The 25,070-nt window shown below is 38.0% G+C and overlaps 1 protein-coding gene across 1 annotated transcript in view; it reads right to left on the bottom strand.

Annotated features, from left to right (window-relative positions):
- The window catches only part of SEMA5A (semaphorin 5A), a 345,161-nt gene that overhangs the window by 100,304 nt on the left and 219,787 nt on the right, over positions 1-25,070 (bottom strand). Inside the window, exon 12 of the mRNA XM_052781946.1 lies at positions 3,174-3,381. Within this exon, the coding sequence (XP_052637906.1) occupies positions 3,174-3,381 (208 nt within the window). The remainder of the gene's footprint in view (positions 1-3,173; positions 3,382-25,070) is intronic.

Below are 25,070 nucleotides of genomic sequence, written 5' to 3'. Positions count from 1 at the left end.
ATAAGACAATCTCAAGAAAATTATCTTGACATTGAGATATTAGCTTGAGGAACAGTCTGCTTAACAGAGGGAGCTGCATTGTCTGAAAGCTTTGTAATAAACCTAAACAAAAAGATTAGAAAAGATTAGATGGTGAGCACTCTGCCATTGACACAAAAAGGCAGAGCAGATGAGCTAGTGCATCTTCAGCATTTTGGCTTTTTTAAGGCTGTTATTCATACACAAACATGCTCTATTTCTCAATAATTATGCGAAGTAGATACTAAAGACTACACATGCCCTTGATCTGGGGAAGAAACTCTAGTTATTATTGATGGAAGTTCAGAATATAGCCTTGGCACAGTTATACAGCTGTAAGTATGATAAATGTGAATAGATAAAACTAAGACAGTCCAAAAAAAGAACCACAATGGCCCAAGGCATTACCTTAGGTAAAGTTTACCCATTACTCTATTTACCCATAGCTATAATATAGAAGTAACAGTTGGCAACATGTAACAAGAATGTGAGTACTAAAGCACCCAGTGATGCAGTGACTAAGTTTCAGATGTTTCATTACCTAGTGAAATTTATAGCCCCAAGTAAAGTACCTACACTCTTTCTACATGTAGAGAACCAAATATGCTTGAAATCCAGCATAAGCCAGGAAAAAACTAGTTAAGCCAAAAGCAAGTGATAGATGAGAGAAAGATTATGTCTGCGTTTTCCAAATGACCCGAATCCCCTAACGACAGATGACAAGGAAATGCCATATTTCATCTAGATCACATCTGTAAATCCTCTCCTTCCTCACAAAACAGAGCTTGAATTGCTGGTGAACTCTTTAACCAAGAAGAAAGCATGGATGGCAACACTTTTGGTGCAGTGGATATTTAATTACTATGAGGAAAGTCATACAACTACAAAAGACATGACTGAAAAGCCCCAGGAGGAATAGGAATAATTTTATCTCCTTTTAAGTAATTCATTCCAGTGGAAGATGAGACTTCACATACCTCTGGGCAGAAGAATAAATTATTGTTTGAGCAGGATTTGAGTCATTTAGCTACCGTTCTACTCAGTAAAATGGGAACAGCACCACTTTTTTTTTTTTTTTTTAAAAAAGCAGCAAGCTCTTAAAATCTAGTCCATTAGACCCCACTGCTCAAACAGGGAGAGGAATGCCTAGCCTACAGGCATGCATAGGGTCTATGATTTGAGACACCAGTCCCACCCTGCGAGGGCAGGGTCATGTTTGTGCCCTGCAGCCAGGACAGCACTGATCCACCTTGGGAATTGTCCTGACAGAAGCACAGGGACCTTGTGGGACCTCGACACAGGCACCAGCTAAGCAGGTGCTTTGGAAGTTCATCTCTGGATTTTGGAGTTCACACCTCACTAATAACGTAATAAGGCTCCAGCCTTGAAATGTCTGAAGCGGAGTGCAGGCTTGGTGTAAACACGGGACACCCGTATTATTGAGCTCTCTGTGTTTATGATTGCCATCACGTGTACACAGACCCTAAGAAAACACAGAATACCAGCCTGATCTCCCTTTCTGAAATACACACATTTGCTTAGGGAAACGTGTTCAATGTCTTGTACAACCAGAATGGCATAATCATGTCACATGCAAGAAAAGAGAGAAGCATAAGAATATGTCATTAGATTTTTTCGTTCTTCAGATATACACACACGCATACATATACCCCTCCCAATATATAAGTCCTTCACTTAATGAAAAGGAGGAAACAAGCCAAAAAGGGCTACAGGACCACCACACATCCCGTTTCAACTTGCTAAATCAAAGAAAGGTGAAACTTGGTCCTATGTTGGCCCCTAAACCAACAAAACGCTTGAGGCAGAGACTTGCCTATATGTAACTTTTCCTTAAAGTAAGCTTTGCAGGACTTCCAATGCGGCTTCAAGTGTCCTATCACTTCTATTTTAGGAAAAAATGCCTAAAATATGCTACATAAGACAGCATAAACAAAAAGGGCTGGTAAAGAACTGTTAACAAGAACACTCCCCTTCACTGGTCTATTCCAGTTTTCCAGGGCACAGCTTTTCCTTCCTTCTTGTTCTCAACCTTTCGCTGGCCTCCCGCACGGCACCAATCCCCACGTAGAGTCAGGTCCCTCGGAAAAGTCCTTCCACTCTCACCGTGGCAGAGCCCTGCGCCTGTGTCCCTCTAAGAGCCAGAAACCTCGGCACCTGCGGACGGTCGCTGCCCCGCACGGGAGGTACAACCAACCCCTCTGTCACGCACAAATAACATCCCCATGATCCTCAGTCTAGCGGCCAAGAGAGGCAACTGGCAGCCTCTCTCCCTCCTTTCACAGACCGGCTTTTCGAAGGAACGCATATTAAATAACCTGAGAGCAAGACAAGCTAAAAAACAAACGCATCTGTCACAGTTCTCAAAAAGGTCACCACACTGGTTTGGAGTCTGATGTAAACCAGAACAACTGTACTGAATTACTGGAACCACGCTTATATCAAAGGGAAGGTATAACTAATTAGATGAAATTAACAATATCTAATAGCATATGTTTCGCAACCCAGAAGTATTTTTAGATAAAAGTTGTATGCTGAACTTTAAATTCCTTAACTACCCTAATAAAGTCTAAAACCAAGTGATGATTTGTAAGTTATTTTCCTTGTTTGATTGAACAAATGTTAGCTGCATAACACTTCCACCCAGTAGAACATTTACATTTATTACGGTTTCCTGATCCAGCACTGCCTTTAAATAGCCACTTCTCCAACTAGTCTTAACTCTCAGTTCATCCAAACCAGTTTCCTTTCTGAACCCACAGAGGTATGGTTTACTTAGTTATAATACAGCTTAAAAAACCCCCCAACTTAAATTTGTCCAAGTTTTAAGCTTTAAATAGATTAAACCAGCAGCTATATTGCACTTTATCAGATAGTTGTTTTCTATACAAACCATTTCTTACTGTTTCATTTCACAATTCACAATCTGTATAATGACACTTGAGAGACTTATCTAGTCCTAACAAGTTAGTACAAGAAGTCAGAGACACTTCTGATAAACAGTGTACATGGAAAGTCATTGCTGAGAGAGGTAATTAATTTGGATTCCTACTTACAGTCATTTTTCCCTCCCATTTTTCCACACCATGCCACAAGCATTTTTCTCCAATCAAATCAAACTAGCTGCTTGTTCATACCTGTATGTTTTGTAAAAGAGGCATCTCTTCAGGGGGACCTTAATCACGTGCTCCTGAAGGCCCACGAAAAGGACGCTCTGGCTGTGCAGGATCTGAAGGCTCCTGATGGGCTCTCGCTGACTTTTTGGCAGGAGTTCGATTTCCTCGAGCAGGCAGCTGCTTGAAGTCTGGTTCATCGGGGCAAGTACTTTCTTAATAGTGCCGTAGGCTGCAAAGGCAAGAGGAAAATGAGTTACTAAAAGTCATACTAGGAATTCTCCCTGCTTGGTGTCATTTAGTGAACAAATCTTCATCCCATGCTGGATGTTTTCAAGCCTCAGAATGTGGGAGTACTTTGACTGGAGTTTCCTAAATTGCTTACAGTACAGTGAAAAGAACTTGAAAACAGCTACTGAAGTTTTCTATGGGATGTAATAGAGTAAAAAATACTTTTAGTAGTGCAGAACAGACTTCACAGCAGTAGTCACTAGAAAACAAGCTTTTGAAGTCTGGCTATTACAAATAGCCATTCACAGCAAGGGTTACTGATTTCAGTTTACCACATTGTACTACACTTTACTACGTTTAAAGTAGTTTGAAAAGCAATAAAGTCCATCATTGTCCCAGTCTGTTTTAAAATTCTATGTGTTAAAAACTATGGGGTTTAGATATGTATCACAGTCATTTAATAAAGCACATATGCATGAATATCTGCAGGTCTTAACTGAGTCTAGGTGAATACAACAATAAAATGAGGGTGCGTCCCTTCTTCTTTCTTATCTGGATTTTGACCTCTGAAAAATCGTATCTTTTAGCATTTGCTTTTCACTTCTATTCTTATTGTGATTTCTAAGCAAAGATAGTTAAGCACCCCCAACCAGTGTCAGACGAGTGATGAGATTTCCGATTCACTCATGCAAAGTTTTTAAATAATTTAAAAATATCAAAGAACATTTGTTCTGAACACAAAGGACTACATTCTCACACCGATAAATATTTTAGGTAGCTGTGTGACCAGAAGTGCATTGTGCAACCTTCTATGTGCCAGCAGCAGTAAATGTTAAAGATCCAACACTGCAAACACATACTGAGATCAGCTCTTACTCACGGGAATTCTCGAAAGACTGTAACATCTCTTGTGAGTTGGTAACAGTTGTGAAACAAATGTTTGGGATGTTCCATTCTGCAACCCAGTAAATATGGGTTTTGCCATGGCTAGCAGAAGGCCAGAGGCTTGGTGGGCAGCTGGCAGCACCGGCATCTCAGGACGTGTCTGGCCCAGCCTTGGCAGGAGCTGGTTTTAGCCGCGGCCACAATTACCTGGTGGCCACGTGCCTGTGCCCTCCCTGCGCTGGCTTCCCTCTGTGAATGCCAAGGGCAGGGGGCTGGCATCCCTACCTAGTCCCTGCTGGAAAAAACCCAGCCTCTCCGGGATAACAGGACTGGGGAGGGCAGCGTGCGGCTCCCAGACTTTGCCTGGGAAGTGGTGAGGAACAGCAAGTAAGCAACCTTAAGAAAATACAAAAAAGTAGCCTCAAGCAGACTCCAAAACTGAAGAGGAGGTGGAGAACCCAGGAGGCCAATTACTGTTCGAGTCTTCTCCCCCTTCCTGAGGAAGACTGAACAGTCAATCTTAACACCTGGAGAAGTACTGGAAGGGGGAACGTAACGCCAAATGACAGGGGGAGTTAGCAGGAAGTTTATGTATAAGATTCTAACCATATTATTAACAAAACTTTAATAATTAGATAATATGGACTTAATTTTATCAGTCAAAACTAATTAGATGAACCATAAATGCTTAGCTCAGTATATAAAGTGCATTCCCCTTTGTCCGTAACAAGATTTTGAGTGTAACAGATCATGTCTGCATGTTAAAGTCTTCCGACTGACCTCTCAATTCTTAATATAATCACTTCATATAACTGTTTACATTTTCCTCCTTTCTTGGTATAAACAAGCTTGTCAGGATTTACCATATGCAAGAGTATTTGTTAGAAAAAACCTTTCAATAAATGACAATTTTATTTTTTTAAATTGAAGCTTTTTGATATTAAAAAAAATTTCTAATTTGACTATCACTTTTTTCCAAACAACCTAAAGTAGAGTTATATTCAAAAATTAATTAAACCTTTGCCAAAAGTCAGTTTTGTCTCACAATTAAGCGATAAACCAGCTCAACTGAAGAATGTAACAAGTAGTGTTTCCACTGGTGATTGCTGGATGCAAAATCTCAACTATAATTATAGCAAGTTTCAAGGTTAAAATATGGTCTGAGAAGTGCCCAGAAAAAAAATCAGTGGCTGTGTTAGTCTCCGAGTGAAAAAAACAAATTATTTTTTGGAGCACAGAAGTTGGAAAGATGTGCTAAGAGGAAGAAAAGAAGCAGCAGTGAGATCATTTTACAGACGTAAATGAATTGGTATCACTTTATACATCAGTTCATACAACTCTATATCACTTGTCTAACTGGCAGCCAACAGATTCAGTATGATTCATGAGACACTGCATTTGGCTTGCCATCTTTTTCTTGCGTGTGACAAAAATCAGGTATGCATACAGCACATGCTTCTCGTACAGACTAATATTTCTTCCTGCCACTGTGCCGGGTCTGGCATCTACAGTCTGAGTCACTTGCTGTCACCTCCCCCAAGATAAAGAAGAATAAAAACATGACTGGAGGCCTCCTTCCCCCCATGCCTACATACACATTTAATTTAGAAGTGCAGCTTTGGACAAGAGAATATGATCAAAACCAAATATTTTCTGTTTCTTTTCTACTCAGTAAATTTGTTCATTGTAGAGGGCAGAATTACAATTTTTTTATGTTCAGGTCTATGGCCTGGAGAATATGGTTACAGCAGCGTAATACCCTAGAATGAAATAAAATATTCTCACTTTGAGACCTGCAGCACTAATGCCTTCCCTAGGACAGCTGTCATTGCTCTTCTTCTTCCTTCTTATCTTGGCATACCGTCTCCATTCCTCCCATTTCCTTTTGCTTGCTTTCAGCATCTCCCAAACCATCTTTTTCCCATGTGTTGTCTAAGAGGCTCAGCACTCATATAGAAATGTCAAAAGTCATAAATGACTGGGCTTTAAGTGAAGAAGCAGTGCCAGAGATCCCACAGATTATCAGGAAGAAACACTACTCTTCACAGCAGCAGTGTGGGTCATATGCAAGTTCAGTAAAAAGGAATAAAATGTTGTCTGAGATCTACCTCTGTCTCAGTAAACTCTCCTGCTTCTGACCTATTACCCATCTTCTCTGCTTTAAATTCCTCCTGCCTATGACTCTGATTCTGCATGGACCACCTGGGAGCCCAAACTAGGCTGAGGATCTGTTTTTATTCTGCGACTTTGAGACAGACACAGATGGAATTGGTGGCTATGTTCATCAGAGTATGGTACGTATCAAGGGTGTTAGCTATCAACCTCCTCAAACTATACTAGCGTATAATACTGGCTACACCAGGCTTCCTTACAGAGGAAAATCATAGCCATTGCATCAGTACTTTCAAAAGCCAGGTGCTTTGCTCCAGTGTTACCAATTCTACTACAATGCGTGCAACATTATGCATCCAGCCTCCAGCAAAGATTACAATTTCCTACAGAACTTGTAAAAGTCCCATCCTCAAAAGTGTTGTCTGTTCAGCCATTTTCACACCACAGTTGTAAAGCAAAATAAAGAGTGAAGCAGGGAAAGAAATGAGTCTTGAATACAGCTCTGGGGCACGGAGGTTTTCAGACCTGTCAAAATCTTTCCAGTGGATATTTACTTTATAATCAAACTAACTGTCCACTTCTGCCAAGACATACCTAAGAGGAATAGTAAACACAGACCTTCCTAATGGATGTAGCTTTATTGCCATGGACACAAGGAAAGTTCCAGTTTCATCCAGTTTCATCACAAATGTCAAGGCTGAGTCCAACAGCTATTTAAGAGTTTGAATGAATGGCATCTTCACATCCTGAGCATAAGCAAGACATGCTGGAACAGCTCCAGACACCTGACAGCTTTGGTTTAAGGATGACTGACTATATACAGGAGTAGTGAAAGATAATGACATTGGCCAGAATGGGTAAATAATGTACTTTGTTAACTTGTACTGCAAAATTTTTAGAGAGACCTGCAAAACCAGCATTTGAACATTAGAAATCTAATCATGGTGAATGAAGATGAAAAAAAATTCTAGTTGAAATATTACTGTGTAATGTGTAGGAGACTATGAAGAACTGAATGGAAAACCTGATATGGAGTTGTAGAGAACGAGTTGGAGGCAACAGATTGTGTAATGAACAAAATGATAATAGGACAAAATCAAAGGATGATCTCTAAAACTGAAAGCAAAGTTTAAGATGTAAATGGTATAAAGCATAGCTACCAATGGAGAACCCTGCAAGAGTGTGGTTGAAATCATTGTAACATCTATGGTGACATCTGTGAGGGAAAACAGAAAATGAACACACAAAACAAACAGCAGATGCAACAAACTAATAACAACCTGTAATTTCTTAAGTTTCCTCACAGAAATAATACTCAAAGAAGCTGTAGCAACTTCTTGCTATGGAGAAAAATAATTATTTATATGAGCTATTATGTTTACAAAATATTTCTGCATTCTTTAAGCAAAAACATCTTTAATAGATCATCCAAAATAAAGCAGTATTGAAGTAAGTTCATTTCACTTCTTTAAAAGAAGGGAAAAACCCTCTACCCACTCCTTTTTGGGAGGGAAACACTTTCAGTCATAACTCTTGCCATACTTAACAGTGAAACAAAACCTAATTTAATCTTCATTTTATTGTAGTTGAGGGTAGTACCTTGGAGAGAGGGCTGGTCTTCAGAAAGCAACTGAACCAGCACCAGAACACAGAATCCAAGTCACAGTTTCTCAGAGGAGAAGCCTACAGTATCATCTTCCAGTAATGTTGCAAAAAAAGTCATTGGTGCCTTCCAAACTATATGAGTTGCTAGCAAAAGAAACTTGTAATAGTCTCAAATATATCCTCAGTCCAGTTGTATGCCTATATTTATGACTTTACAAGTATTCCTGCACTTTCTGAGCATAACAAGGTGCCTTTACAGATCTGAAAGTCTCCTCGCATATCCCAAGAAAAACTCAAGGAACAGCAAAATCCACTGCAAATTATAAACTAAGAACAGTCAATGTAACTAAGGGCCTATTTTGCAATTTCTCCACAAAATATTGTTTAGGAAAGTAAGACGTCTTAAGTAGATGAAAGAATGTGGTCAATAGGGAGGAAAGGGGCAGTCAACGCAAGACACAGAAAATGGAAGCTAAAGCTATATTCAGTACTTCATGGGACATTTGTAATTGAACTTGAATGAGGTACCACCTATGCAAGAAATACTCTACACTATGTGTATTATAATATGTGAAAATGGACTTGTCGAGACCCATAATCTGTCAACTTAATAATCAGTGGGTTTTCTTTTAAAGAAAAGTTTAAAATCAATAGATGGATATTTGGGAGAATACATTTTAAAGTGCAGTTGAAATGGATACAAATTGCATATGTTTTCAAGGAGTGTAATTTGAAATAGCACTGGTTTTGCATATTATTTGTTGTATATAAATTATTTTTGCAGTGGGAGAATAAAAGCATTCAGATAGTATTAAGACTGTTGAAATTAAAGAAAAAAATCTGTTAAATTTCTTGTAAATATTATCCATATGTGTATATAAACGGTGTTCACATTTGTCATATAACATTTGTATTAAAACACCATAGGAACAGAAAAAATAGGGTATTAGGGTTGTCTTCAAGACAGAGATCTTTCAGAAGAATAAACTGAAATACCAAACATAAAATTGATGTACAGAACATATAATAGTACAAAATCAAAGAAAGTGCAAGGTGATTGATAAACATCCTGTCACTGCGAAAAAAATGTATCATCAGTATTCTCTTTCCTCCACCACAGGAACTGAAAACAAGCCCTACCGCAAAGCAGAATGTGCATTTGGTTAACAGCAGAAAATTATTCCAATGACAGAAAGTATTAGGTTGCATAAGGGCTTAAGCGCGCTCAACACAGAAAAAAGACACAGGAACAGCTAATGCAGCAGCTGGTTGAGCCTACAAAGGGAAAGCCCAGGACTTACGATTTAGCAATCTATGCAATATCAAAAAAGATGCATATGGTACACAGAATATGAGAGGATTTAAAACCTGCTCTTTTTTGCCTTTCCTAAAAATAACTTTAAAATTAGTTAAATCATCAGTAGAATATGGATAATTAAAGCCTTTGCTATAATCTGTTTTCCCATATGGGAGTGGGGTACAATTTGGTTTAAAGCAAGGGCGTATTTAGAAGATATGATAATATAACCATTCTCTGTAACTTAATTTAGCTTTTACCTCCAGGTTTCTGAGATATGTATTTATACTTGATTTACAGGAATAGGTTTTTAATCTCACTACGGCCTAAAGGACAAGTGAAAGACTGAGCTTCAACCCTTCTACTTTAAAAACAAAAAACTTATTATGGGTAAATGTAGTACTTCTACAGTGCTATAGAAAACAAAAAGAATATAGTTTCATTTTAAAATTCCCACCTTAATTTACAGAGTTTTACTTTAAATATTTTCATATTTTTAAATGTATATTCATTACTTTTTCAGAAAAAAAAAAGTGACCCTCAAAATGAATATGGAATTCTGACGCTTTATCAAGGCATAAATTTTAAATTTTCTAAATTTTTATTTTTATTTTCGGAGCTGTTTTACGTGTTCATAGTTTGTCTCTCTATTTGAAGTTAAACGACGGTTTGAACAATCTGGTCAGTGTGCTAGTTAATTTGTTCTTTTTCTCTACTTTTAATATATTTCATGGTGTTACGATGTGATTTTTCTACAAGTTTCAGTCAAAAATGAAGGTTAAAAATCTGAACATGTTCTGCTTTGCAGCCTTGATACAGAATAAAAACTGTGATAAGCTTATGAAGAATTTCAACAATAAACTACTGTGATTGCCTTGCTATTACAGCTCATTATCATCATGATGATAACAAGACAATGGTGGATATTAACAGAAACACAAACATAAAGCACATTTATTAGATCAAAAAGGCAATTATGTAACTGTAGAACAAGAGCTTCTAACAAATATTGTAGCTGGAAATACAAAAAGAATTTTGTTGCATTTCCCCAAGAAATGTTGTAAATTGTTCTGCCCTATTAATACGGAGACTTATTTTTAAGCACTAAGTAGGCTAAACAAAATGTTGGTTAGCCTCTGTGCCATCACTTACTCACAGGAAACAGAAAAGCTTAAGCTCTCCCTTATTCAGGTATCTTAGTTTTCCTTACTCTATTGTAGGACACTGTTGGAGAAAAAAAGTACGCAAGCAACCTGGAAAACTCACAGATCATTGCTCATGGACATTTAATTAAATTTCAGTAAATTAAATTAACCGAAGCAACAGTAATCCATGTGACAAACTTGGTCCTACAAAAGCTAGCATTAATATCACTGAAAATCTGGAACAAAAATAAATACTAAATGGTTCCTGTTACCTGCAGAAAACCACCAAGAAGTGAGCCTGCTCTAACTGAAGTTCTTGGATTACGTAGTTGGTTTTTATAGTTGGAAGACTGCAAAACAACTAAAAATCTACGTTATCTACCAAGTGAGCTACATTTTTAGCTGAAATTTACAGCATCATCAATGTGTGTAAAGAAATTGGACTTTATAAGTAGACCAAGAGATGTTAGATCTAAAAAAAAAAAAAAAAAAAAAAAAAAGGCTACATTCTGGGGCTTGAGAAATCTTGCAGGTTGTTCATGTGAGACCTTAGCCCAAAGCAGTGAATAAGTTTGGTCTTGGAGGTTTTGGCCCCATGTGAAGTAAATATAAAACCAAGTCCTTTCTAGTTCTAGGTCCACTCCGGAAAGAAAAACAGGGGGCTTTTGTTTTTTACGTTCCCAGATTTTAAACCAAATCATTCTCTCTCCATGCCCGATTTTAAATTTTAATGTATTTCTGCTATTCCTAGAGAGTAACAATAATCTAAGAATCCTTGGCCATATAAGAACACAGAATTTCACAGCTTAAAAGCTTTTAGGAAAGTCCAGGAACAAACATGGTCATTGTCGGTCTGCTGGTATGTTTAGTAGAAAGAGAGAAGTTAACAAAAATTAGCAGGGAAGCAAAGACTCCCAAATTTAAGGAGAAGCAACTTCCACAACTAACCAATCAAAATTTCCTGCTTCCTGTCAAACTATACACAGTTCATAGCAATCTTACAATTAGACATTCAGTTGTCTGGCATCTTGACAATTAGAAAGAAAAAAGAAGGATTAAAAAGGTACATATATAATTTTAATATATTTTAGTAAAAGCTACTTTGAAATTATATACAAAATTATACCACATAGTGTATTAACAGTTTCAAAGCACAGAATAGTTGGTTAACTATCACACTTAGGAAACTGGAAAGGTTTGGCTCTTTCTCTGAAGAGAGTTTTGGAAGCAGCAGAAGAAAAATGTAGAAAAAACCTGTATTAAAATATTCTTCTCTGGGTAAGACCCCCTAGTATTTCTGCAATCTGCTTTGGTTTTGTTTTTCAATTCTTGGATATAACAACAGCAGTTTTGAAAGACACTCTATAAAAAGCAAGCATGCACAATATTTTAGATTTACCTTGTTTATCTTTGGCTCTGACTCCTTATTCCCTCTTTCCTACTACATCTCATGTAAATATTGATGTGCTTCCTTACAGTATTGGAAATTAATTTGAATTAAAGCTAAAATGAGACACTTTGTTGATAATGCCTATCAACAGAGGAGGTATGATGGTCTATTACAGGTCCCCAGGCTTTTATGCAGGAGAGATAATGTAACTCATTTGGCAACCATTAAGAATCTGAAAGGTGCAATTTTAGCCACAATCTATTTGCATACCTTCTGAAATGATTAGCAAGCTTCTTAATGCCCAGGTGGCTATTCCAAAAGAAATTCAGCAGTAGCTCTGCAACTAGAGGAGTTTCTCATGGCTGTATGTCAAAATTTAATATGTATTTATTTTATGAAGGGAAAATTTATGGGCTATCCTTTCTACACAGGAGTTAGAACTATTGATTCAAAGACTCTTTTGAATAAAAAAATCACTGATCTAGGTACTAGTTATTCCAAAATAAGGAGCTTTCTTCAAAGCCATGTGTCTGGTAGGACAGAAAGAACATGCAAATTAATGACAAACAGAGCCCAACAATTACTGAAGAATAAAATCCCTCCCCTTCTGCCCCCCCCCCCCCCCCGAAAAAGAAATTTAGTTTCCATTTTCAAATACAACAAATTTGGAACATAAATATCAATGGAAATCAGGACAATAACCATCTCAATCCTCTCTGTTGTTTTCAGCAGAAAGCTTTTTAAATATACTGCATTCTTTAGAACACTTTTATCCCCTGTAGACTTAATTCCTGTGTGTTATAAAGTCTCAAATGTGTCAAGGACATATTCAATTTACAGCTGAATCAGCAAAGGCTTCTTCCAGTAACTGTCATGCAAAGAGTTAAATACCTGCTTTAATACAGAAAATATCTACTGCTCCTTAAAGTAGAACAGATTATAAATTGGTACAATTAAGGTTTCCACTAGCAGGGTTTCCTATGAATCAAAAAGGTATTATATTTTAGGAAATAGTGCAATTTGTGTGCCATCCCTCAGTGGCTGTTTCATGCCTTGAACTGGAATTTAAATTCAGCTCTAGTCAGACTCATTCAAAAATCTTTCAAACAGAGAATGCAAGTTCTAAAGGGAAATTCCGATTTATTTGAGACTACAATGCAAAGCAACTAGCAGCTAAACCAAAGCAGCATGCCTTTTTTTGAAAGACTACGTCTACGAACTTGAAGCTGCTAACTCCTAAAACTGAAATTCCTTTTTTCCGCTTTCCTCTTGGTCTTTTCTAGGAGTTTAAGCAAAAACCCATACTAATTAACAAAACATGCTGAATTACATGTCTCAGCCTCCACATCAGTTAGGTCTGTTTCCATCACAAAGAAAATCAAACTAAATCACTCCTTTTTCTCAGCTTGTAAGATTGAAGCTCATATACAATAGTGGCAAATTTTTACCCTCCCTAGATCTAAACCATATGTTTCTTCCTGCCTGACAAAAAAACCAAAGTAATTTCAACAATCTCAAAATGCATGTATTTTTCATGAATCATGCTCCTTGGCACACCTTTATTTACTATTTATATTTTCAATCTTATAAGAGATTTTCAGCTTGCCAAAGAGGTGACTGAGAGAGATAAGATACAAGTTCATAAAATTTTGTCTGATTTGGAGGAGATGAATCTATCCATAACAATTAACATGCACTCAACTTAGTCAGAAGTAACATATATCTTTAGAATACCTATATGCAAAATCTATAGCAGCTACAGTTCCTTAACAAGCTATAGTCAATAAAACCCCACTTATTTACGTTTCAGTCTGTGGTACATTACTTTTATTTATATGACATAAAGCATTAGCTATTTTAAGACTTTATGAAGTGGTATCTTTTAACTACCTTTTATTTGCAATCTCATTCAATTAGTTTTCAATGATAAAAGGTTTGTTTAATAAAGAAATTGCTCTTGTGAATCTACTTGGAGACTTGTGAGACCTGGGTTCAGTTGCCAGCTTTCTCTCTCTTTGGACTTCATGTGTGAAACTGGTATTCCCAACAGTAATACCATCTCTAAAGTGAAAAACATTAAAACTTGAAACTTCACTTTTTGTAAAACTGTTTTATGTAACTATAACAGATATTTAACAGGTACCTTTCCCCACTGAAGATTTAAAACTACTTTTGTTATGCTGTTTTCTTGTACACTGACTTGATTTGCTGACAAATTGAAAACCAGTGACAGGCAGTTACCTTATTCTCCCTTGATGTATAGCAGACAGCTGAACTAAAGACAGAAAAGTCTCAGCCACAGTGAAGCAAAATAATGAATGTGATTTTTCTGATGTGATTTTACGCCTTGCAAGCACTAGGTGCCTGCCTTGTCCTTAGGGAATTTCAGGGAACTTACTGCTTAATTAAAAAGGCATTGGAAAAATATTTTAATAGTCCCTGCAGCAGGGAGCAAGGCATCATCTCTCTAGCAGAATTCTCTACCTACTTGGCTCATGAGCTGCTGTGCTCCCGCATCTGCAGGCCAGATGAATTGTGTGCTCTGGATGCCGATGGAAACTGTGAGTGAGAGGATCCGGGAGGGCTCCCGCCCACCCCCTGCAGCCCCTTCTCTCCTGGGTCGAGCCTTCAACAAGGCAGGGGAAGAGACGGCTTTGAAGTCTGGCGTCCAAGAGGAATCAAGCTTCTGCTCTACATACCCCGTATGACGGTCGCTGCCGTCCCGATCGCTGTATCGACAGACTGACCTTTCTCTCTCAAGTTGCTGTGCTCGTTGCAGAGATAACCCCATGGAAGTGTATCAGATTTGCTCAAGGCACGGCTGCTCCATCATGTCCCCATACCAAGTACCCCCATTTATATCCCCTTCAGAAAGTGATATTAAAATGTGAGAATTCAAACACGTAACCAATGCTTTAGAATACTCACATCGGTTCAAGAAATGCTGTTCAAGCAGAGAGGATATGGTTAAAACTACAGCATAAAATCATTAGACGAGACTTTAATGAGTTGGGGAACAGAAAGTTGTTTCTCAGGACTTGGCAAACAGGTGACCGACAAGAATTTCAAGTTTGGCTCTAATACCTCACACTCTTTCTCTTTTTCTTCCTTGTGGAGGTATCAGGAAATCTCAGGTAGGCAAAGCAGACCAAAGCATGATTCATAACAACATCAAGCACAAAGTCCTCGATCTGACCAAGAAACAATCTCATTTTGAATTTCTATTTAATTTACCCAAGTTCTGTCTATAAAGTTATTCAGTAATAAAAAATATTTACAAGGATCATGACAAATGAAGCCAGCATCCTCAAACAAGGCCAGTATAACATTTTTTGCCTTGCATCAGACTGAAGTAATTTGGCATGTAAAACGACACATTTTTCCAGCTCAGAAAAGGAATGCACTTCAGCAATGTCAGATTCAAAATGAAATAGAATATCAAGCGCACGTTGGTGCATCAAACCTACAGCCAAAACAAACCGTACATATTTATTGCCTTTGATGATAGTTACTGTATTTGAATCAAACAGAACCTGCCAATATGCGCGTTAACCTGTGAGCATGTGCTATGAGATTACCTTTACCAAGAATCCCTATAGATGTCTTCAGAAGTCTCAAATATTTTGGTCCGTTGAATATGAATTCTCCTTCTAAATCAACACATTATCATAAGAAACAATTATACAAGGATTGCTTAGGGCTGTACGTACTTGAGGTTGTACTTAAAGTGAGCTATCTAGTTTGTACTTCCAGACATAATTAGGACAAATTAGGCTGCAGTTCAGATACAGGTAGTTCAGAAGAGTGTTCCCAAACATGAAAAGAAGTGTAATAACAGCCACTCTTGTTGGCAATATCCAGCTTTTACTATACTAAAAATCACACATATACACACAAAACTTGAAGTCCTGAGGCAAAGAAGACACAAGAATTCTTATGGTTCTGAATGGGAAATTTTACACCTGTCAAGAAATGTGTAATTTTGATATCCTGGATTCTGAAAAGAGAACAAAATAAAACTATAAAGTTGCTACTGGGTAAGACAATTCACAGTGAAAGAAACAAACAAAAAAGTCTAGATTAATGTTCCAGAAACTTCTTCTCAGGAAGAGAAAACTTTCCAATTTTGGAGATACCTTCTAAAAGGTTTAATCAGTAGCTAGGACTGGACTTCTCAGAGAGTGGAGATGAGCACCTCTAAAGAAATGTATAACCTCTAACTAAAGTAGTAGAGTAGGTAATGAACATAGATATTAATCACAAGATGAAATGGTTCTTATGATTTAAGGCTTGCTATCTGACACAGAGTAGCAGTGAAGAATGCCACACTGTACACAAAGGATAAAATTACTATCAAATACAGGCCCTGGATCCCTGCCAGTCTCCCAAAGTGGAGATGTATTAACTCTGATTGGATCTGACTGGACAGGGAGTGCTTACTGCTCCTATTATTTTTTATTGCCTTCCTTCGTGCCACCACAATAATAAATACCTTGTACTACCTAACGCATGCTATGAATATGATAGTGTTTTCCCACGGAATAAATTTTCCAGTGCCCAGATCAAAGAAGCACTTACATGCACAAGTGGAGAAAACTACTTCTCAGATAATAACCCACAATAAGCCTTGCCTGATTTTTTAACTGAGTCATATCTGGCTATTTTCATTGGAAGTGTCAGAAAGACAACTGACTACTGTACAGATCCAGAAGCATCACAAACTTGGCTGACAAGAATGTTTGAGGGACTATCCTCTTCTCAAACTCATTTGCAGTTTGCATACTACATACCCCTATGCCTTAGTCCCTAGATGAGCCAAATCCAGTACATATATCCAGTACAAATCCAGCATGATATGCATGAAACTTCAGCAGCAATTTTGGCAAAAAGCACAGCTTTTGTTCAGAAATACAGAAGGAAAGAATGATGCTGATTTCTTTCTAATCTAAAGTAAATTAGAAAGTAAATGCACAAGAGACAGAAGCAAAAGTGGGATAAGAGACATGAACCTAAAAACCTTTCACCAGAAGATGTTCATCTCACTACTTTAGGACATTAAAGCAGTAATAGCCATAGTATATAATATATATAATCATATTACATTATATTCTTTATATAACAGTCTAAGAGTCAGGACATCTGGCAATAAAAATCTCACACAGCTTGTTAGTTAAAAATCAGCTCTTATCTCCAAGGCAAGGGGTCTAACAACTATGTTGGTTGTGGTCATGCCTATTCCTCCTGAAGGTGTGCCGTTGTAGAACCAGATTTCTAAAATTCATGGGATAACAAATAAAAATAAAAACAAATAAAAACTAGAAGAATTAATCTATAGACAAGTGAGTCTCTGCTCCAAATATTATGATTCTTACCCAGTGACTTGATATAGTACAATGCCTGTGGAACCTAATCTATCTTTTTGTGAATCTGCCTGCAGGTTACAGGACTCTTCACACAAAGGCCACCGTATCTGGAATAACACATCTTCACATTTTGATGACTCTCACAAGTCACAGAACAAAGTAAATAAGGCATATCTTTATTGAGAAATTCTTTAGCTTATGAAGATTTGCCATTTCCTATGACCAGAGCTGGGTAAACACAAGGGAAAAAAAATCCACAAATACTATTGCGGAAAACCCCCACTGATTACTAGTGGCACTGCTTGTCTTTGCTTAGTTGTAAACATTTGGATTTATTGAGGTTTAGTGGGAAAAAGGCTGCAGAATGAAGCAGCTCATAAATGTTAACAAAAACTGGAGTTCAGTAGAATATCCCATTTAATGATTGCTTTACTGACAGCTCACACTGAGTATTGTGCATATAATACCATCATGCTTGTGACCCAACATTTTTGGGGTTTTTTTTTTAGGGTCAAAGAGGAGTTTCATGTAGGGTTTGGACTTTTTTTTTCTCCCCATGATTTAACTATCTCACTTTCTTCTTTGGTTGGCAGGGGTTCATTGAGTCACTCTTATGCATGTCCACCTTAAATGAAAGGCTTTTTAAAAGTAAAAGGCCTTGCAGAATAGTCTAAAGATGTTCACAATGCTCAGCAACGTACCATGCTACCTAACCCTGTCGGAAAAGTTATGATACAGCCAAGTCCCTTCAAAGGGAAGGCTTCCTCCCCACATCTCTCAGGAAGAGTCCTGAACACTAACTGTACTCACGCAAGAGTTACACAGTTGGTTCAAAGGTCAAACTTTGCCCCAAGATAAGGTTAATTCCAATAGCTGTTTTCAAAATTAGGACCAAGCCTGTTGACTGGCACTGCATGCTACCGGGGCAAAACAAGAGATTTGGATATAGGCTTAGATGCTAATAGGTGATTTAGCTTTGAAGACAGGAGGACAACACTGAGTACCACATAAGATACCTCTTTCGCTCCCAGCTTCACATTCTGTGCGTTAGAATTATCTAATAACAAAAGAATGTAGGGGTTATCAAGTCTAGTTTCCCTGCCAGGAGGAAGAGGTGATAGTCCCCCAAAAAACAGAAAGGAAGAAGGAAGGCTATTTGCCCATTCTAAGTTTGTAATGTAGTCAAACAGGATCCGAAAGCTCAGCGTCACTGTGATAAAGAGGAGCTGGCATCTTTTCGATGGAAGGTTGAGACTTTGTCTCCAGCTCTCCACAATCTTTCCCTCCCTGGCCCGCACATTAGTCTTGCCCCCACAGAAGCAGAGCCAGCTGTTCCTCAGCCAGTAGCTGCTCCTTGCAGCAATTCTGACTTCCAGTGGCGGCACAGAAGTGCACGCACCGTATGTTCTTTGGACATTTATTTATAGTCTTTATCCAATAGAGCTAGGCAATTATAAAGACATAATGATAATTTGTGAACAGAAAAAAAAAAGGGCTTCTACTTAAATTTGTCCCACGAGAGAACAGAATACAAATGCCATTTACTTGCAGCAGGCAATTCGTGAACATGCTATCTAAGATACAAACAAACTATATGAGCAAATACCAGCAACAAACTAATCAAAATCATGACCTATTTATGGGTTGATTATAATGACGAAAAAAGACTACATTTAAGTGGTGGGTAATTTGTGAACCAAATAAAGGGCTACGATTCTCACATATAAATTGCTGTCAATGAACCAGCTCTAGTTAGGGCCATTTATTTATCAAGAAACCTCTTTAGCACTCTCCAATTGGAGCTGGCAGAATGATTTATCTCCACACACAGTGATAAAGCCAAGGGAAATCAGTACTACTGGACATTTTAAATTCTGGGTTTAATTCTCTGGAGACCTATAGTATCATTTATAACTATGTAGCTTGGACTTCAGACATGACCATTCTCATCTTGTAGCATTTTAAAGCCACTTTGCCCAGTACGGATGACACAATACACAAGGCAGTGGCAAATCAACATTTCTGTGTTCAAACTACATAGTAAAACAGCTATGGTTTACATCAGCCTTCTTTGTCTTTAAAGATATTCTACATGGAAAATAACATAAATATTCTAGCAGGAATATATAGCAAGCATTCTTAGTAACAGTAGCATAAACCCCAGAGTGAACATTAGACTCTTGAAGACAAAACCATACAATCTTTTAAAAGTTTTTTTAAACTTTGCAACAAAATGGTTCCTGGAAAGATTAATAATACAAACAAAGTATACATTCAGCTAGGGTTTTCCTTTATCAGAGGTAGTGGTCACTGAAAAAGGAGCAGAGAATAAGGTTATTAATTTTATGGTTTACTGCTTGATTTCTTTAAATAATATTCAAGATCATCATGTTGCTGTTAGGACTGGTGTCTTCCAACATGCACCGGTTTTAGACAGCAGAGTAACTGATGACTGTCCTCGCTTCAAGCCACTTAAAATGACATTGCATAAGGCCAGAAGGATAAGAAGCTACAGGGAAGTAGTTTTAAAACCATTGCAGGGGTGCTTTACATCTGTGTAAAAGCACACTATACCTTTGTCAAGGAAAGGCATAAGAAACAAAGCAACTGTTTTCTGTTGCAACAGAAGATAAATGGTTTTAAAAGGCGACAACTGCCTGCTACAGTGTATATGCCCCATTATCCATCTGCATTCTGATTTCCCCATTTCTCTGGTTTTGAACTAGAAAGTATTAATACGTACAAATAGACTACCTACCACTTTCACACTTGACTTGTAACTCACATTACAACTACTTTGATCGTTATTATTATTGCACGTATATTGTAGTTTCTAGACTAAAAAGGTGCTTCTCAAACTGAGAGGAAAAGTTTATAGCTCCTTCCTACAAAAATTATCTACAGATTACTTCCAACAACCTCAGCACACCTGAGATAATACAGTCAGAAATAGTACCAAACTGGAAAAAATACAGTCAATTTAAGCTTTGTTGCTTTCTTCACCGTGTATGAAATGCATATAAGCATATATTTTTGCTTATAATTTTAAGGTCAGTAACTTCACACGTACTACACATACTATGACACCATGCGCATTAAACTGTGAAAGCTGCACACTTTGATCAGAAGCTGTGGTCTGCCAGGAGAGTGACAATATTTCATCTGAGACTTTTTAGCAAAAACACACACGCAATTTTTTGTCTTGTTAGGACCTTGGGTTGTTCCCTAGCAAAAAGTGTGGTGTACTGATTACAAGAACAAAAGGAAAAAGATAGAACCGTAACAAAAATCAACAAAAGGAAAAAGATAGAACCATAACAAAAATCACAGAGGAATCAAATCGTACTCTACTTTGCATCAATTTACTCCCATCTAGTAAGACAAACAGGAGAAATACAAACTGCTTTGATAGCATTTTCAAACTGAGTTTCACGCGTACTTCCAAATCTCTTCATGAGGTTGGGACTAGTTTTGGAATAATCTACAGCATCGGGGCTTCATGAGAAAAATGTTGCGTTTGTGGAGATTTACTACCTGCTATAAACCTTCTAAAGGAAAATGTATGAAAAATCCATCTGCATTTTCAAAAAATATCTTTTGAAATTTCTTCATGAAACCTCTCCACTTCTTCATAATAATTGCTTTGTGTTTCATCAGAATTACTTTTATCATTATTCTCTGCATTGCTACCTGTAATTTTGAGGTCTTAAGAGGGAGGAAAAACACTTTCTAGAACTCCTTGGAAAGTGAAGTTCAAAGACTGTTGTAACATCCTCCAGTCACCTTTAAGCCTCAGATAAAACCTGGCTTTATGGCATAAAAATTCAGGTTTGGTTCAGTGAACAACCCACTTTTTAGAGACGTGCAATGTAGCCAGCAATGAATCTTTCTTCAGATTTCATACTCTCTTTATAAGTCAGCCATACCCCAATTTCGTCAATGCTAAACTCTAAATCCCAATAATCAAGTTCCACCACTGGGCATATACCGTTTCTACTCAGGATCCACAGTGGGACTGCAGAACAGAGAAATCATGGGAGTTTTTCCAGCAAGTAATTTTTAAATTATGGCCTTAAAGTTATTTTTCAGACAGTGCAAATATTACCTTTTTTGAACCCCCAAGAAACAGCAATCAGAGACTGTTTTCAGAATACCCTCAAACTGGACACCATACCTAATAATTTTCTTATTCATTCTAATAAATCAATACATTTTGTAACAGTCCTCTAAATAAGGGCTACTTGCTCTTGTTGCAACACATCCTGTTTTCTGAAAAATGCTTTGAAAACCTTTTGATATTGGCAAAGTTTTTAACCATGGGACACCTACGCATTTAAACTGAAAGGGAGAAATAAAAAGGAGAAAAAAATGGCAGGGGGAAAAAAGGGACAAAAGGGAGGGAAACAAAACTATGACATATATAGCATCATTTTGCTTGGATTTTTTTTCTAATGAAGTTGTCAAGTTTTTTAGACTTGAAAAGTTGGCAGAATATTGGCTTGTTCTCTAGCTTGCTCTACTTTTATTATTGTAAATGATTTTTAGTTCAGAACTTCTGTGAATGCTTTCCCTGACTCCTTTCTGAATGACTGAAAATTGTTTCAGGGATTTCTGCCTGCCTAAACCAGCAGCGCTTGCTAGCTCTAAGCAACACAAAATGTGCAGGAATTCATATATACCTTCATTCTGTGTTAGAAGTCAGTGCAATGAAAGATTAAGATGTGTTTCCAAAGTGCTAAAGTATATTTTTGATATGAGCAGTAGCTGTTAAATCCCAGCACACCAGAATCTCCTAGCAGAATGATGGCTTGGCAAAGGTTTAGGAAATGAAGACTGTTGACACAGCAGATTAATGCATTTGTTTGCTTACTCCCAGTCTCTCCTCAGGTAATATTATATCTATTTAAGGTTTAATGAAATTAGATTACACTTTTATACTGTCAGCATTATTATCCTCTGTAATATTTGTATTCTAATAACAGGGTGGATAGGTAAGTGAATGGGGCGGGGTGGGGGGGAGACAATTTTCTCTTTACTACTGCCCATCTGCTTCAAAGAATAGGATTTTTGCTTTGAGTAACAAAGACAGCAGAGCATTCATTTGTATTCAGTCCAATCTATATGCCTGCCTTTCCACTGAATCAGCTTTGTGCGTTTTAAAAGACAATTTTTGTAAGAATGTTGTAATGAATTATAACTACAAAAGTTATGTAGAGTCCATCTCTCACGGCATGGGTTGAATCCATCCTGCTTTACACCTCTAGGTGCAAATTGCTTACTGCCAGTATTTACATTGGAGTTGAATGCACTTTCCTTTTGGCAGCAGAAAGTACAATGACATCTATTATCACAGCATTGAGTAAAAATGTAATTTCGTCCAACCAATCTTCACATTGCACTGGCATACGACTGACAGAGGATAATTTAGATTGGAAGGGACATCAGGAGGTATCAAGTCCAACCTTCTGCTCAAAGGACAGCCAGCTATAACATAGACTGGGTTGCTGCCTGGTCTTGAAAACCTGCAAGGATGGAGACTGCACAACCTCTCTGGGAAATCCAATCCACTGCTTGATCATCCTCGGAGTGAAAAAATTTTTCTTTATACCCAGTGTGAAACTCTCTGCCTGTTGTCTCTTGTCTTCCCACCATGCACCACTACGAAGAGCCTGGCTCCGTTCTCCATGCAAAGCCCCTGTAGGTATTTGCAGGCTGTGACTAGGCACCCCCTGAAGCTTTCTCTCCCCTGGGATGAACAAGGCCGGTTCCCTCCCAGGGCATGGTGCTCCAGCCTCCAACAGAAGGTGGGCCTCCGCTGAATTTGCTCCAATTTATCAATGTCCTTCTTGTACTGGGGGGAGGCCAAAACTTGATGCGGTCTAAAGTGTGTTGAGTATATGGGGATAACCTCTTCCCTGGATCTGCAGAGCTAGTAGAACCAGCCAACCCAAGACACTGTTGGCCTTTGCAGCGAGGGCACGCTCTTGGCTCATGTTCAGCTTGCTGCCTACCAAAGTCCCCAAATCCTTTGAGCAGGGGGCTTTCCTAGACAGTCAGTCCCCAGCCTCAGTCATTGCACAGAGTTAGTCTTTCCCAGATTTGGGGCTTCATATTTGCACCTGTTGAATTTCATGAGGTTCTTGCTAGCCCAGCATGTCTAGGTCCTTTGGATGGCAGCGCTGTCCTCCAGTGTAACTGCTGGTACTCCAGTCTGGTGTCATCTGCACACTTGACAGAGTGCACTCTGTTGCCTCCTCAGCTCCTTACCACTTCTATACCTTCCATTAACAACTACCCTCTGAGCCTGACATCCAAGCAGGTTTTATACACCCAGTTGTCCACCCATACAGACCATACATCCTAATTTAGATATATGAATATTGTGGGAGACAGTGTCGAAAGTCCTGCTAAAGTTGAGCCACTACTCTCTCCTCATGCATAAATCAGTCATTTTACCTCAGAAAGTAATCAGGTTGGTCAGGTGTGATTCATCCTTGGGAAATCCATGCTCATTGTTCTCAATCACCACCGTCTCCATCATGTGCCCACAGAAGTAAGCTCCAAGGAGGTGTGCTCCTTGATTTTCCCAGGGACTGAATGCGGACTTGCCTGTTGTTCCCCAGATCATTCCTTTGGCTTTTTTTTTGAAGGTGGAGCATTGTGGTAAGAATTGAACTTCAAGTTTAATTTGCCACCACTTTTAATAATGCAAGGAAATTAAATCAGAAGAAATACAATAATGACAATCTTTCTCAGTCTGGTAGTAACTGTAACCACACTCTTCCACCTCTCCCAAACATACACAGGCTTTATAGTCTTAGGAGCTTGGGGTAGATGACATTGTATGCAGGAGTAAGCCTGGACACCGGAGGAATTAAAAACAATTAAATTTGGTCTGCTTCCAAAGTTACTGTTTATTTTCAAAGTTAAAGCCGCTGCCTTTTAGTTTCTGTTGTTTACAGAAGCAGTGGTGTTTTCTCAGTAATCTTTTACCACATGCAGTTAAGGATGCAAACTCAATGCTAACTGCTCCACAGCTTCCACACAAGCAAATATAGGACTATGGAGAACTAAGATGCTGCATCATTACCAATACCATGAAATTAAAATTATGACCTGCTTCCCAAAGAAGGTAAAATACTGCCTTACTCCTCAAATCATAAGAATTTAAAGTAAATGACACTGTGTAATTTGGTATATCTTGGGATTTTTAAACTACCCTTATATATTGTAGATATGGTATTTATATATAAACATATGGTAATTTCAAAATCTACCAAAAAGTAGTTTTCTACTCTGAAAAGTGAATATTAATATTTCTTGGAAAATAAAGCTCAGTACTTACACTCAATTGGCGGGGAGCGGGGCAGAGGGAATGTTAACAAAATCCACAGGGATTCAGTGAAATAGAAGTGAAACAGAATTGGCTATGTCAGGAAAACACAATAATGGTACCTGGGTTTTTTTATCATACTGTTTCTTACACTTGTAAAACATACACTGCCCGATTACATAAAAGCACGTGTGGGAGTCAGACTAAAGATCCCACTAAGGTAGTATCCTATTTCCATGAATGACCAAAACCAGAGGTACAGAGAAGAATGACAGTGGAAGGCAAGCATACATCATAAGGAGTATAGGAGCAATATCTTTTTAGCAGCAAGAAATACGCATAAAAAGAACCTAGAATCATTACTGAACAGAATTTATTAATGAACCATGAAACGTAAAATTTTAGATCCTCACTTACTGAATCAAACATAAAAGGTAACACAGTAAGGGAAACTAAAAACCGAAGACAATCAGAATTATGACAAATGACATCATTCTTGGGGCTGCCATTATAATGTAAATATCCCACAATGCAGTGATAGTCTATTTATATAAAACCAA

Source organism: Harpia harpyja, chromosome 1 (genome assembly GCF_026419915.1).
Source record: "Harpia harpyja isolate bHarHar1 chromosome 1, bHarHar1 primary haplotype, whole genome shotgun sequence".
In the NCBI taxonomy this organism is placed as follows: domain Eukaryota; kingdom Metazoa; phylum Chordata; class Aves; order Accipitriformes; family Accipitridae; genus Harpia; species Harpia harpyja.
The sequence above is the reverse complement of the archived record's forward strand: the minus strand, read 5'-3'. Positions and strand labels throughout refer to the sequence as shown.